The 15,831-nt window shown below is 55.7% G+C and overlaps 1 protein-coding gene across 23 annotated transcripts in view; it reads left to right on the forward strand.

Annotated features, from left to right (window-relative positions):
- Positions 1–15,416, forward strand: part of PCBP3 (poly(rC) binding protein 3) — a 284,849-nt gene extending 269,433 nt beyond the window's left edge. For 12 of the 23 annotated variants that reach the window (XM_037984953.2, XM_073011254.1, XM_037984957.2 and 9 more), the window contains 5 exons: positions 1,085–1,163; positions 1,951–2,010; positions 8,096–8,148; positions 12,851–13,020; positions 14,597–15,416. In XM_037984953.2, coding sequence (XP_037840881.1) covers positions 1,085–1,163; positions 1,951–2,010; positions 8,096–8,148; positions 12,851–13,020; positions 14,597–14,633 — 399 coding nt within the window. In that variant the 3' untranslated portion in view covers positions 14,634–15,416. Of the gene's footprint in view, positions 1–1,084; positions 1,164–1,950; positions 2,011–8,095; positions 8,149–9,009; positions 9,976–12,850; positions 13,021–14,596 lie in introns of those variants that run through there. The other 11 variants (XM_073011272.1, XM_073011283.1, XM_073011274.1 and 8 more) reach the window with 8 other exon arrangements.
- The last annotated feature ends 415 nt before the right edge of the window (positions 15,417–15,831 follow it).

A 15,831-nucleotide genomic window follows, 5' to 3' on the forward strand; every position in this document is an offset into this window, starting at 1 on the left:
TGGGATGCGTTTGGGCTGAATGTTCTGAAGGGAAAATGCTGGGGAAGTGGTGCCCTCCCCGAATGTGCCGCCTCCCCTGCCTGCCAGGCAGCACCACAGAGGAGCTTTGCCCGGTGCCCTCCTGAGCCCCAGGACACCCTCTGCAGCACCCATCCTTGATGGGAGAGCCGGGCCTGAGGAGCCCCATGCCCTCTGCTGAGCAGCCCTTGGCTCTCCAAAGGGTGGAAGAATTTTGAGTCTCACCTTGCCACATTTACCGTTATCTTCTGCTATTTTTAGTTTTTATTTAAGAAATGAGGCTCAGGTAAAATAACTTTAAAAATGGCATCAAAGCCCCCTTGAAAAGTCTTGTGGCCTGAGGATGGGAGAAGGGCTGGGGGCAGCCTGCAGGGGCCAGGGGCACAGGCGGCTCCCAGCTGAGGGCCCTAGGTGTCCCTCATACCCTCCACAGAACCTTCTAGTGCTAGTGTTCTGTAATCCCAGGGAAGGCGAGACACTCTTGGAGGTGACTAAAAGGCAGGTGTGTGGCCCCTTGGGTGCTCCCCCCACCCCAGGTCGCCTCATGGGTAACGCAAGGCCCTGCAGGGGAGGGGAGTGGGCCAGGCCTAGCACAGGGTGAGACTGGGACGAGGTATGCAAACTCGTGCCTCTCGGATCCCACAGGGGCTAGTCTGACTTTAGTGACTAGTGACTTGGCCTTGAATCGCCTAGAAGCACAGCTGGGTTTCCTCTGTGGCTCCTGGACTCCCCCAGACACTCGGTGGCCCACTGGCCCGAGCCTCCTGTCCATACCAGCCAGTGAGAGGGAGGCTGGGCCAGTCCAGGCTGGAGCTGCCAGGAAGCCAGGGAGAGAAGACAGCGACTTCCAGTGCTGCTCTCTGCACGCCGGGCATTGGCCTGCTCATAGCCTGGGCTGCATTGGCTTCCCCCAGGCCAAGTCCTTGCGTTCTCTTGCGTCTGCCATGTGTCCGCATGGCCCTCTTTCTATCTATCTGTGCAAAGTTCTGTTACTGCCATTTTAATTTGGTGTGACTTGTACTCGATGACAATAACCTTCTTAGCTCTCATGTCCCTCCTACCCCAGCAGTTGACCAAGCTCCACCAGTTGGCCATGCAGCAAACCCCCTTTCCTCCCCTCGGACAGACCAACCCCGCTTTCCCCGGTACGTACCCAGCCCTTTTCTCACCTCCTTCTCTTCTCACCTGGGGACTTTCTCTTTCTGAGCTGTGTTATTCGGTGCAGCGTGTAGAACAGGTGCAGTTGGAGTTGTGAGTGCCGGTGGTGCAGGGTTCACATGCAGCAGGCTTGCTGGGACTGGGACTGGGAACAGGGCAGGGGCGGATGTGGGTCTCGCGCCCACTGTGGGGAGCTGGTTCACCTTACAGCTGGCCTTGCCATAGCCTTGCTTGTGAAGAGATGTCTGCCCACCGAGGGTCTGCACTTGCTGGGCAGTGCCCTGTGCTGCCCACAGTCTGTCCTGGGTGGCCCTTCCTGCTGAGCGTACCCGTTGGGCTACCCTGGAGGCTTTTCTCTCCAGGAGCGAGAGCATAGCAGATGTGGATGCTATTCTGCAGGAAGCCACTGTGTATCCCAAGGTGGCACCCAGCCCTGCCCCAGGAGAGCAGTGGCCCGAGTCGGCCCCAGCCCAGTCGCTGTCATGAGGCCATCAAGGGTGGCCATGCGTGGCAAGCCCATCCTGTCCCTGGCGTGCCTGGCAGTTGGGTGTCCCTCCCCACAGAGGCAGTGCCATGCCTGTGGCTAACCCCCCTCCCCCTGGTGTGCCTGGCAGTTGGGTGTCCCTCCCCACAGAGGCAGTGCCATGCCTGTGGCCGTGGCTGGAGAGAGCGCCGGTGCGTGCGCCAGTCATATTTTGAGCTTCCCTAGTTGAAGGGACCCTGCTTATCTCCTTGAGGGCAAAACATTAAACCTGTCTCTTCTTTGCTCTCCAGGAGAAAAGCTGCCTTTACACTCCTCCGAAGAAGCTCAAAATCTGATGGGCCAGTCATCAGGTAACACAAAGCCACACTGACAGGAGAGCAGGCCAGGGCGGCAGAGCAGAGCCCCAGCGGGAGGAGGTGTGGGGGCCCTACAGCTGCAGCAGTTTACATGTTTCATGGGAGGCTGTGGACCAGCCTCAGGCGCTGCCAAGGGCATGGGTGGTGCCATGCTGCCACTGTGGCTGGATGGTGGGGCCCGAGGTGCTCAGAGCAAAGCACCCCAGCAACAAGAGTCGGCCATGGGAGCAGGAAATGGAGTTCTCACCATGGTGCCCTTTGGAAGTGGGTTTTTTAGGACTACGAGCAAACCCTTAAGGAGAAAGATCAGTCTGTGCTGGATTTGCCTGCACCCCTCCCAACTTGCATTAAAATGTTCATTCCTCAGATACTGTGGGGTAGCACATAGATTTGTAGATTTGGTGACCGAGGCCATGAAACAGACACAGTTGTTTGCCTGGGGCTTAGCGGGTTCCTAGGTGCCCATGAGGAAGATGCCACACACACGCAACACCTCATGGCTCCATGTGCACGTGGCCGGTGCCACAGTGGCTTCCTGGTGGCCAGGCAGGCGTCCTGTGATGACCCTCCCCTCACCAAGGCCCTGGGGACTGCAGTGCACACACATGCCAGCCACAGGAGGGTTAAACTGAGTGGGCAGCAATGGGAGGTGTTTGTGGCCTCTTTGAATGCTGAGGCCAGGAGACTTCCAGCGTGGGCTTGGGCAGCAGGTTGGGGCAGCCTCCTTTACACTGGTATCTGGAATGTCGTCATCTTCATAAGAAACAGACTCATCTGGGCCATGCCGTCCTGAGATGAATGAACACATTGGTCATGCCATCCTGAGAGGAATGAACCCAACGGTCATGCTGTCCTGAGATGAATGAACACCTGGGCCATGCCATCCTAAAATGAATGAACACATCGGCCATGCTGTCCTGAGATGGATGAACACCTGGGCCTTGCCATCCTGAGATGGATGAACAAATCAGCCATGCCGTCCTGAGATGGATGCACATCTGGTCCATGCCATCCTGAGATGAATGAACAGATCAGCCATGCTGTCCTGAGATGAATGAACACCTGGGCCATGCCATTCTGAGATGAATGAACACATTAGCCATGCCATCCTGAGATGAATGAACACATTGGCCATGCTGTCCTGAGATGGATGAACACATCGGCCATGCTGTCCTGAGATCGATGAACACATCGGCCATGCTGTCCTGAGATGAATGAACACCTGGGCCACGGTGTCCTGAGAGGGATGAAAACCTGGGCCATGCTGTGGATGAACACATTGGCCATGCTCTCTTGAGATGAATGAACACATCAGCCATGCTGTCCTGAGAGGGATGAACACCTGGGCCTTGCCGTCCTGAGATGAATGAACTCAACAGTCATGCTGTCCTGAGATGAATGAACAACCTGGGGCATGCCGTCCTGAAATGAATGAACACATCGGCTATGCTGTCCTGAGATGGATGAACACCTGGTCCATGCCATCCTGAGATGAATGAACACACTGGCCATGCCATCCTGAGATTAGTGAACACATCGGTCATGCTGTCCTGAGATGGATGAACACCTGGGCCTTGCCATCCTGAGATGGATGAACACATCAGCCATGCTGTCCTGAGAGGGATGAACACCTGGGCCTTGCCGTCCTGAGATGAATGAACTTAACAGTCATGCTGTCCTGAGATGAATGAACAACCTGGGCCATGCCGTCCTGAAATGAATGAACACATCCGCTATGCTGTCCTGAGATGGGTGAACACCTGGTCCATGCCATCCTGAGATGAATGAACACACTGGCCATGCCGTCCTGAGATTAATGAACACAATGGTCATGCTGTCCTGAGATGAACGAACACATCGGCCATGCCGTCCTGAGATAAACGAACACCTGGGCCATGCTGTCCTGAGATGAATGAACACCTGGGCCTTGCTGTCCTGAGATGAATGAACACATCGGCCATGCCATCCTGAGATGAATGAACACATTGGCCATGCTGTCCTGAGATGAATGAACGAATACGTCAGCCACGCTCTCCTGAGATGGATGAACACCTGGGCCTTGCTGTCCTGAGTTGGATGAACACATCAGCCATGCCATCCTGTGATGAATGAACACAGCAGCCATGCCATCCTGAGATGAATGAACACATTGGCCATACTGTCATGAGATGAGTGAACACCTGGGCCATGCCATTCTGAGATGAATGAACACATCGGCCATGCTGTCTTGAGGTGAATGAACACATTGGCCATGCTGTCTTGAGATGAATGAACACATCAGCCATGACATCCTGAGATGAATGAACACATTGGCCCTACTGTCTTGAGATGGATTAACACATCGGCTGTGCTGTCCTGAGATGAATGAACACCTGAGCCATGCTGTCCTGAGATGAATGAACACCTGGGCCATGCTGTGGATGAACACTTTGGCCATGCTGTCTTGAGATGAATGAACACATCGGTCATGCTGTCCTGAGAGGGATGAACACCTGGGCCTTGCCATCCTGAGATGGATGAACACATCAGCCATGCCGTCCTGAGATGGATGGACACCTGGTCCATGGCGTCCTGAGATGAATGAACACATCGGCCATGCTATCTTGAGATGAATGAACACCTGCGCCTTGCTGTCCTGAGATGGATGAACACATCAGTCATGCCGTCCTGAGATGGATGGACACCTGGTCCATGCCATCCTGAGATGAATGAGCACATCAGCCATGCCATCCTGAGATGACTGAACACATTGGCCATGCTGTCTTGAGGTGGATGAAACACATTGGCCATGCTGTCCTGAGATGAATGAACACCTGGCCCATGCTGTCCTTAGATGGATGAACACCTGGGCCATGCTGTGGATGAACACATTGGCCATGCGCTCTTGAGATGAATGAACACATCAGCCATGCTCTCCTGAGAGGGATGAACACCTGGTCCATGCCGTCCTGAGATTAATGAACACAACGGTCGTGCTGTCCTGAGATGAATGAACACATCGGCCATGCTGTCCTGAGATGAACGAACACCTGGGCCATGCCGTCCTGAGATGAATGAACACATCGGCCATGCCATCCTGAGATGAATGAACACATTGGCCATGCTGTCCTGAGATGAATGAACATGTCAGCCATGCTGTCCTGAGATGGATGAACACCTGGGCCTTGCTGTCCTGAGTTGGATGAACACATCAGCCATGCCATCCTGAGATGAATGAACACAGCAGCCATGCCATCCTGAGATGAATGAACACATCGGCCATACTGTCCTGAGATGAATGAACACTTCAGCCATGCTGTCTTGAGATGAATGAACACATTAGCCATGCCATCCTGAGATGAATGAACACATTGGCCATGCTGTCTTGAGATGGATGAACACATCGGCCATGCTGTCCTGAGATGAATGAACACCCGGGCCATGCTGTCCTGAGATGGATGAACACCTGGGCCATGCTGTGGATGAACACATTGGCCATGCTGTCTTGAGATGAATGAACACATTGGTCATGCTGTCCTGAGAGGGATGAACATATCAGCCATGCCGTCCTGAGATGGATGGACACCTGGTCCATGCCATCCTGAGATGAATGAACACAGCTGCCATGCCATCCTGAGATGAATGAACACCTGGGCCATGCCATTCTGAGATGAATGAACACATCAGCCATGCAATCCTCAGATGAATGAACACATCGGCCATGCCATCCTGAGATGAATGAACACATCAGCCATGCTGTCTTGAGAAGAATGAACACCTGGGCCTTGCGGTCCTGAGATGGATGAACACATCAGTCATGCCGTCCTGAGATGGATGGATACCTGGTCCATGCCATCCTGAGATGAATGAACACATCAGCCATGCTATCCTGAGATGAATGAACACATTGGCCATGCTATCTTGAGGTGGATGAAACACACTGGCCATGCTGTCCTGAGATGAATGAACACCTGGGCCATGCTGTCCTTAGATGGATGAACACCTGGGCCATGCTGTGGATGAACACATTGGCCATGCTCTCTTGAGATGAATGAACACATCAGCCATGCTCTCCTGAGAGGGATGAACACCTGGTCTATGCCGTCCTGAGATGAATGAACACATTGGCCATGCCATCCTGAGATGAATGAACACAATGGCCATGCTGTCCTGAGATGAATGTCCTGGTTATGCAGACATTTCTTTATATTATTTGCTTAACTTTAGTGCCCTCCTAGGAAGATTTCCCATACTTTCCTCCCTTCAATCAAAATATCCCAAGTTCAACAGGTCTGGCTCACTGCTCTCTGTTCATCTAAGGTCTACTTTGTTCGGGAATTCCTGTCTAGGACTCGGGCAGGACCAAGGAAATCTTTTAAGTGACATTTTAAATATCACTGTTTATGGAATGTGTGTAGGTAGTTGAATAACCAAATAAGTGTTTTGTAAGTATCTTTATTAAAAGAATATAAAGAACAGAAACTCTAGGCTTATATGTGCAAAAGAAAAATAATGGAGAATTAGAGATGAATTGGTTCATTCAGCACCAACTGATCCCCTCCTGTGCTGGACGGCCCCACAGGACTGCATTTGCCCTGTGGGGTCACTCCCTGCCAGGGAGACTGGCTGGTCACAGTGAGAGGATCCTCTGGTTGGGGGTGTCAGTACCATAAGACAAGATGAGAGGTGGCATTGTAGACAGACTGCCCCACCCAGGGCCCAGGGAGGGTGTGGCTGGCAGGGACAGGGGGCAGGGCAGAGGTGGTGGGAAAGAACAGGAGCTGTGTGGCTTTAACATGGAGTTGGGGGGCACAGGAGGCACTGTGAGGAAGTTGGAGCTCATTGGGAGTCTACTGCCATTGGACATGCATTTTGGGGAGCCCTCTGGTCTGTCTGGAACCTAGGCTAAGGGGCACAGCAGAGGCAGGAACCAGCAACAGGGGAGCATGTGGGTGGGAGGAGGGCTTCCCAGTCTGGGGTATCCTGAAGGTACATCAGCCGGGCCTGTGATGGTTAGGAGGGGTGGATCCTGCGGTTTCCAGGGCCCAGGCTGAGCTGCAGAATCCGAGTCGCAAGAACCATGTGGGGCCTGCAAGGGGAAGAGCAGAGTGTCAGCGTTAGACTTGCAGGTTGGAGCCGCCACTTGTCCAGGAAATGGAAATGCTGAGCATGAAGAGCACAGCAGGCCTCTGGCCCTGCCCCTCCTGTGCCAACACTCATGAGGCTTGCAGCCTCCAAGCAAGAGCAAATCTTGGACTTGAACTCTGAGAGGTTGTCTTTTATCTGATGGTACTAAGTGGAGATTTGTAAATATAAAAGCTTAGGCTTGATGATCAATTAGACCCATATCATCACTCTTCAACAAAGAAAGATATCTATATAGAAATATGCAGCTTTTCATTGGCCCTAGCACTTCTTTTTTGGCTCAGTGATGCTATTGAATCTCCTTGCTCCAATTTGGAAGAACTGCCTGGTGGGCCTGAGCTGTCTGAGCCAGGCTATGTGCAGGGGCCTCTGGACAGAGTTACATCAGAATCGGAATGAGAGGCAACTTTGTGTGCTCTGCCATCTGCTGTCCCATGCAGCAGGCCAGAGGGTGTCACAGGGAGGTGGGGCACTGTTGGGTAGAGCAGTGTGGGCCTCAGAACCAGTGAGGTCTCCTGAGAACTAAGGGAAAATGGGCACTCAGCATCAGTGTGACCAGCATGGCCTGTGCCCTGGGTGCTGCACAGATACCCTGAGACATGCTGGGTGGCCCTGCCCTTCAGCCGGGGGCCCACCAGGGTGGCCTTCCAAGGTGTCACAAGAGAGCATACAAACATGACAGGGGAGTGAAGTCACGCTGTGCACAAAATGAAAAAAAACAAAATGTCCTGCTTAAGTCTCTCTTTCCTTCTTTTGAGAGAAGTTGGGACTAAGGAAGTTGGGTGGCAGTTTCGGACCGAAAGCTCACAGGGTCCTCACCCTCTGGGCTGTGCTGACCCTCACACTTGGGCCAGCTCTACAGTCCTGTCTCACTTGAACTAGGAGAGTGGGGGCACTGGGGTGTGACTGTTAGCAGCCTTCCACCAGCCTAACCATGTCCCCTTGGTATGCCCAGGTCTGGACGCCAGCCCACCGGCCAGCACTCATGAGCTCACCATTCCCAATGATGTGAGTATGCCCCCTGTACCCGCCTGTCCCTGGGTGGAAACACTAGGCACAAGTGGCTGTCAGCTCTGCTGTCCTTTGTGCAGAGGGACCCACTGCTTGGTGATGCCTTCACCACCCCAACCCCACTGTTTGATCTGCGTTCTCCCTCCTTTCCTTTTTAAAGTGGGTTTAATGCCCATAAAAAAGTTGTGTGCTTTTATATCCCTAATATGTTGAACAAGCAGCAGGCTAAAGGGGACTTCAGATATTAATCAGTAGTCAGATGAGAGTTGGGCTGAGAACCCATGTTGCTGTGGAGGCACTGCCCTGGTACGGGTCAAACCTTGAAGAACAAGGTGGCGCAGGAATGCTCTAGAGTGGACCCACCCTCAGTATTATCTCCATGGGCCCTGGCCCCTTAGGAGGTTTGGGATTCTCCATGAGTTGGCTCCAACAGACCTGAAGTTGGTTGGATGTCACAGACTTGTCTAGATTTCTTCTAGCACCCCTCAGTCTGTTCATGCCTTAAGCATACCTGAGGATGTGGCCTTACGAGCTCCCCTCAACACACTCAGTCCTCCTCAGAGTAAGCATGGGTCCTGAGGATAGTGAGGACTATTCTCTGAATGCTTGACTTATCCACAAACTGAGAGACCAGGTAGGGCATGGGCCATATGTCCTTGAGGGATAGCTGCCAGAGCAGCAAGCAGAGTCCCTGTGTGGGCTGTGGAGATGGCTGCCCCACTTATAGCTCGAGCGTCCAGCAGCCTTTTCTGCCCTAGAGCTGTGGATTTTGGGAACCTTCACTGTTCTGCCCCCCTTTACACCCGCTGGGCAGGAATTCTAAGCCCTGTTCCTTCCTTTCATACAAACTGACCATAGGAAGCACAGATTTGGCAGTTCAGGGAGATCACCAGTCCTGTGCGTGGAAGATGGACAGTGGAGCGGGAGAAAAAGAGGCAGAAGAGAGCAGGGTCACCAGAGGAGCGGACCATGAGGCTGCCTGGCTGGTGCCACTCACCCGCCTGAAGAGCCGTCTCATTTGAGCCCCTCGTGGCAGTGTGCACTCTAGGCCTTCTGTCCCGGTTGCTGGTCAGGCACAGAGTCCCCATGTCTGCTAACAGAAGCTCAGGACACTCACCCTCCAGGCAGCATTGTGGTCCAGCCTTCTGGCATCCCCAAGGGTTTCTAAGGTTGGCCCAACTTGAAAGGCAGCAGCACAGAGCCATCTGCCCAGGTGTGGGGTGGCACAGCCAACTGGTCCCTGCATTCTTGGAGAGAGGGGATTTTTCCTCAACCCTTTCCCTCACTGCAGTGGTTCCTTGAGCATGCGGCTTCTGGCATCCTCCTGAGTCTTTTCCTCCAGATAGTAAAGCCAGCAGGGTGTTCCTGTGGGGTTTTCCTTCTTTGGTGAATCAGTGTTCACTAACACCAGGTTTGGTGCTCTTATCCAAACACTTATTTAAAACGGGAATGAGCTTTAAGAGGATGAGTCATCTTTGGAGAACTGGTCAACCTGTTTCCTGGGGTCCCCTTTGTACAGACGGATGCTGGTTTTCCCAGCTCTTCACCACTCACATCCCATCCTCCTCCTGGTGATCTTCCTAGGGAAGAGACCCACTTCTCAGAAGGAAGGCAGCTTCCTCTTATCCCAGTGCATTTGGGCATAGCCTTCCATGCTTCTTCATGGAAAAAGCTGTTGATGGCACTGTCAGGGGCTTTCACCAGCACCCCCAGACTTCATGGGGGATGTATCTGGGCTGCACCAAAGCTGATGTTCCTCACGTGGTGGCTGCCTGCTACCTTCTTAGAGAAAAGGAAGAAATAAAATGGTGTGCTTGTTCTGAACTTGCCTGTCATCTCGTTCACGTCCGTCTCTTGGTCACAGTTGGATCATGCTGCCTCAGGGTTCCTGCAGAAAGACACTGCTTGGAGGCAGGGACTCCTGAGACTCGCAGGCTCCCCAGCACGGCCAATGGGGACACAGGGCAGTCCAGGGGCCCCAGGCCTTTGGTTCCCTTTCTGACAATCACTGTGGGCTTCCCTCGATGCCTATTTCAGTGCTTGCTCTTGGCCATGCAGACTATGGTACCTGTGGTCACCCCTACTCTGCCCTAAGCAACAGTCACCCACCCACCAAGTCTCATGCCCCTTTCCCTGGTTCTCAGCTGCAGAATCAGCCAGGCCTTCTGCTGGGGAAAGGAATCTAAGGTGTCCAACAGTGGTCTCTAGGAGGAGAGGCTGCAGTGGGAGGTGTCACCAAAGTTCCAGTGGAATTTGGCGTTGACATCTGATTAGGAGGGGCCACGTTATTTCAGAATATTTCTGTTGTTCTTCTTTGAATTTGTAATGGAGGCACACGAGGATGAGAGGAGGTGAGGCGTCTGCTAACTGCTGGCAGGGTTCACAGGTGCAGGTGGGGCCAGGTGGGAGGTGCCCTTGGGCTGCAGAGCTCAGCCTAGAAGCCATCTTCCCCTTCACTGAGCCAGCCAGCCTAGGGCAGGGCAGGTGAAGGAGATCCGACCTCCCCACATTTCCTTCTCACGGCGGAGAGTGCCGGTACAGAAATCACAGTGCTGTTCACCTTGGCATTTGTGGTGAGGTGGGCATGCCTTGGCAGCTCAATGATGTCCCATCAGCATTCAGACCCCACAGCTGTGTGCAGAGGAGTGGAAAGGCCTGTGGCAAAGGCAGCATCCTCCAGAGCCTGGGGAGAGGGGCACCCTGAGCAGCACATCGCAGGGAGCAGAGGGAGAGGGCGGGGTGAGAGCAGGAGGGGAATGCGTGCCAGGGCACAGCTGGCGTGAGGCAGTTAGAAGACGGGCAGATGGTTAAGAGAAGAGGGTAGGCACTTTGTGCGGGAGGGGCAGGGAGATACTTCCTCCAGCAGGCTCTGAGGAGAGATCCAACAGCATATGTGCACGAGGCTCTCACTGCCGTGCGCTTCAGCAGACACCATGCACTTCCAGCGCAGGAAGTGCTAGGGAGGAAAGCTGGCTGCGTGCTGGCCAAGGAGGGGTACAGGAAGTGGGGCAGTGCGAAAGCCCAGGAGCTCTCCCTCCTGGATGTTGGCATCTTACAGGAACCTGTGGTCATGCGGCCGAGTCAGCCACATTCCCCCTCCCCATGCGGCCGTGCTGCCGTCCCTGGCACCCATCAGAGATGAGCCCTTCAGATCTCTCTGCCACCAGGGAGGAGGATGCAGCCAGGCGGGTAAATGTGGCCTTGTGCCAATGAGGAAACCACCTTCCTGACCCCAGGGGCACACTGAACACCACACACAGGCGTGAGCAGGGAGACGGCTGGACTGTGGGTGTGGCCTTGGGAGATGTGGGTGGGGCCTGGGAGATGTGGGTGGGGCCTGAGAGGTGTGAGTGGAGCCCAGAGATGCAGCAGGAGATAGAGGACTCCCAGCAGCCCTGGATTCTCTAGAGTGGGGGTCTCTGTAGATGTCTGCAAAGACTGAGAGTTCTGTAGTCTAGTAAGACAGCTGTCATTTCCTAAGTAACCGGCAGAGACGGCCTCTAAGGTGAACAGAGTTGAGACACCGTAGGTCTCCTCAGGGACGGGGGCTGACTGGCAGGGCAGCTATGTCCCACCATGGAGCTGCTGCTCACACCACAGATTGAGCCCCGTCATGCTTGGAAGTGGACGTCCCTCCTGCATGCCGCCACATGGCCCGGCCCAGCCCTTCCACCCAGCATCTCACTGGCGTAAGGACAGAAACCTGCTCCTGTCACTCAATTTCACCACCGTTCTGACAGCCTAGCAGCCTCGAGGGAAGTGGAAGTGGACTCCGCCTGAGGGCCCTCAGGGACCTGTGTGCCCAGTTGCCCTTCTGGCGCCCTGTGCCAGGTACCTTCCAGTCTCGGGCTCTCTCTACCACAGGTCTGGCTACTTCTCTTTCCTGCCCAAGCTCCAGAGCTCTCATCGGTGGCCTGTGCATGCATGAAGGGACTTCCGTCCAGTGGTGGGCATGGAGAGATGCCGCTGGCTCCTGTGCAGTCTTCTCTGGGGACCCGAGTTGTCCCTGAGGCCCCTCATGGCTGCTCCATACACCCCCCTCCTCCCTCAGCTACTTCAAGGAGCACCCTCATTCTTGATGACCACCTTGGCCGGAGGCCACTATGTTCCATCTTTAAACAGGGGTCCCAAAGGGAGAATGAAAGGAGGTGCCTGAATGGCCTCAGAGTTTCACCTAAGTTCAGCAAAAGCTAAGTTTTAGGCAGCAGTGAGTTTTGCTCTGGCTTCAAGCACACATTTCTTTTTGAGCATTTGTGATGCTGCCTGTCTGGGCAGAACTGGTCTCCCTGGGATGCGGCCAAGAAGACGCCGCCAGGCCGTGGTGGAGCCTCCCTGCTCAGCCCCTGGCTACCACCTGTGGGTTGCTCCTGGACCCCAGGGTGACCAGTGTGGACTGCCCAGGCCGAGTGACTGTGGCCTCTTGGCTTGGTGGACCTCCCACAGGAGCGGGGAGCAGTGCGGCTCTGAGAGGGGCCCGCAGAGGCACAGGTGCTCTTAGCCTGACCTCGGGCAGGTGGCCTGGATCAGGCACCACCTGTAGGCAGGTGTGGGCGGGGCCTCTCCAGGGTGTCGCACTCAGGGCTTGGGGCAGAGTCCAAGGCTGGTTGCCTGTCCCACAGGCCCCTCGGGCACACTGCCCACAGTCTTCAGGGGCTGGCTCGGGCTCTTCTCTAAGAAATCCCCCTGTCCTTGTTTCTAGCTAATAGGCTGCATAATTGGACGCCAAGGGACCAAAATCAATGAAATTCGACAGATGTCTGGAGCTCAGATCAAAATCGCCAATGCCACTGAAGGGTCATCAGAGCGTCAGATCACCATCACGGGGACCCCGGCCAACATCAGCCTTGCCCAGTATCTCATCAACGCCAGGTGAGCAGCTCCCAAGGGCCTCTGAGAGACGCCCGGAAAGGGACGCGCCAGCTGGCGTTACATCACCTGGACAGTCGGGGGTGGGAGGAGGCACGGTCTGGGCCTCACTCTGCCTCCCGCTCTGTCCCCTCTGCTCCAGGCCGGATAGTGGGGACAGGATGGGATGGCGACAGCCTTCATGTAGACATGAGGCCACCTCACTCTCCCGACCTCCCACCCAAAGTGTCTCCAAGGATGATCCCAGAGGCTAGAGAGGAAAGCAGGTGCTCCCGTGGCCCCAGACAGGCGGCCAAACCTATGCTGGAAGACCTGACTCTTGTCCACTCAGAGCTCTCCAGAAAGACCAATGTTTGGGGACTTTGCTGTTTTGCCTCCTTTTTCATCCTCATGGAAAAGTGTAGGGAAAGGCAGGACAGGACTCGGCAGGCCGCTTCCTTCCGTGGGTCCCTGGTGCACATGGGAGGGTCTGAAGCCACCTGGGTCCCTGTGACTATACCCCACTCGGCCTCAGGCCAGTGCCCCACCCCTGCCAGGTAGGCTGTACCACCAACACCCCCTGCCAGGCATGCCACACCACCAGCCACCCCGCCAGGCAGGTCATACCGCCATACCCCCGCCGCCAGGCAGGTCATACCGCCATACCCCCGCCGCCAGGCAGGTCATACCGCCATACCCCCGCCGCCAGGCACGCCGCACCACCAGCCACCCCGCCAGGCAGGCTGTACCACCAGCGCCCAACCCCGCCCGACACACCACACCACCAGCCCCGCCTCTGATGTAAGGAACATCCCTCCTCCCTCCCCAAGGATGTCCTCCTGCAAGAGCCCCAAGCTGGGCTTGTGGGAGGAAAGGGGAGGGGGGAGGGAAGGGGAGGGGTCTCTGGGTGGACACAGCCCTGTGTAGGCCCTGGAACCCCTGTCCCATGACCCTTCTGCTATCTGCATGCCCAGTGAGTGGGTGAGGGGCTGCCTGGAGAGGACAAGGAGCCCCCCGACTTTACCCACTGATGCCCCCCTGGGCTTCTGCCTCGATCCAGAGCCAGGTTGGGCCTCTTTCCATCCCTGTGGCTGCAGGCCCACGGGCAGGAGGCTGAGCAAAGTGCATTGTTGGCAAACCCAGGGCGAGCCTGGGGATGGGGCTAGTCAGGGAGGCTCCCGCCTGCCCGACCACATCACTGACAGCCCCACTGGGACCCGTGCTTGGGGCCAGATGGCTCTTACCCACATATGCTCACTCCTGTGGCAACCAAAGCCCCTTCTCAGATGCCAGGTGTGAGACTGGGAAGGCCTTGTGCACCCCCGAGGGCAGACTCAGGGTTCCATGGGAGGCTCCATTCGGGGAAGGCCTCAAGCCCCCATGCAGGGCTGGCTCACACACCTGACGTGGTGACGGGCATGGCAGGGACCAGGGCGGAGAAGAGGCGTGTGTGCTCTGCTGTGGTCTCCAGCTCAGAACTTCCTGAGCTGACTGGGACAGCCTGTCCTAGCGAGCAGAGGCCACACAGCCCAGCCTCACGTCTGCCCACTGATGAGGGTGTTCATTGTGACCGTCTCTCCCTCTCCTGCCTTTGTTCTAGGCTGACGTCCGAGGTCACCGGGATGGGCACGCTCTAATCCTGCCCAGCACCCTCCCGCCACGTCACCCACCTGCCAGAGCCCAAGGCCCCCGGCTCTCGCACTCTGTACAGCCCACCTTCCCTGCCTCACAGGTATCAATAGAGAGGTTTTCTTAATTAACAAAAGGACGTATGCCATGGAGAAACACACCCGTGCACACAGCCACTCTCCACAGAGGCTGCAGGCTCCGCCGAGTCCCCCCGTCAGTGTGATTTATGACTTACAACGCTCCGGCATGCAGTGTTAATTATTTTAGAAACATTGTTCCTTGGTGTCAGCGTAGCTGTCTGTCTTAGGAGCTGGGTCGGCGTTCCGACAGCACTTCCTGTCTACCATTCTCCGCCATTCAGAACTGTCCAGAACTGTTGCCTGAGACCCCTCCTGTCTCACACAGCCCTGCTGTGCTGACTCAGTTTCCCCTCAGAGCCAGTGTCATCTGGGCTCGAGTTTTTGCCCCAGGTTGTGTGCTGGAATCGGGTGGCTCTCTTGCCACCCACGGGGAGCACCACCCACGGGGAGTACCACCCACGGGGAGCACTACCCACGAGGAGCACCACCCACGGGGAGCACCAGAAGAGGAGGGTTGTGGAGGATGTTGGCGCTCTGACCTCAGGAGTGGGGTGGAGGGCGGAGCCTGCTGGGGGCCCTGCCTCCACAGAGATGCCGCGTGCTGGGAAGGCATCGGGGTCCCCTAAGCGTCTTCCAGGGTGGCTGGAGAGCACAGACGCACCAGGGAGCCCCTCTGTGCTCCTCAGAGTTCAATAAATGTCGTGGCCCCTCCTCACTGGCTGTGGCTCATCTCTGTGCCCCCCAATGCTCCCAGGCCCCAGCATGTCCTTCCCCTGGGGAGACATTGCCCTGAGCCCGGCGCTTATCAGAGAAGCCTGAGTTTCTTCTCACACTCAGATACGATTTCATTCCCCCATTCCACAACACACATAAGCACTTCTGTTTGTACTTTGGCAAAACTACTTAAAATGACAAACACAAAAACACCATTCTTGCCCAGGCACCAAAATGCCAGTTCCTATTCGTGAGACTTACTCCCCCACAGCCATCGTGGGTACCAGAGGCTGTGCCCGGTGACCCCCAGTGCTTCCACAGCGTGGAGCCTGTCCACGTCACACCCACTTGGGGACGGTCCGCGTGGCTCACTTGGCAGTCTGTGCTCACCTTAAGGAGCCCGGCTGTGCCC

This window comes from Chlorocebus sabaeus, chromosome 2 (assembly GCF_047675955.1).
Source record: "Chlorocebus sabaeus isolate Y175 chromosome 2, mChlSab1.0.hap1, whole genome shotgun sequence".
Classification (NCBI taxonomy): domain Eukaryota; kingdom Metazoa; phylum Chordata; class Mammalia; order Primates; family Cercopithecidae; genus Chlorocebus; species Chlorocebus sabaeus.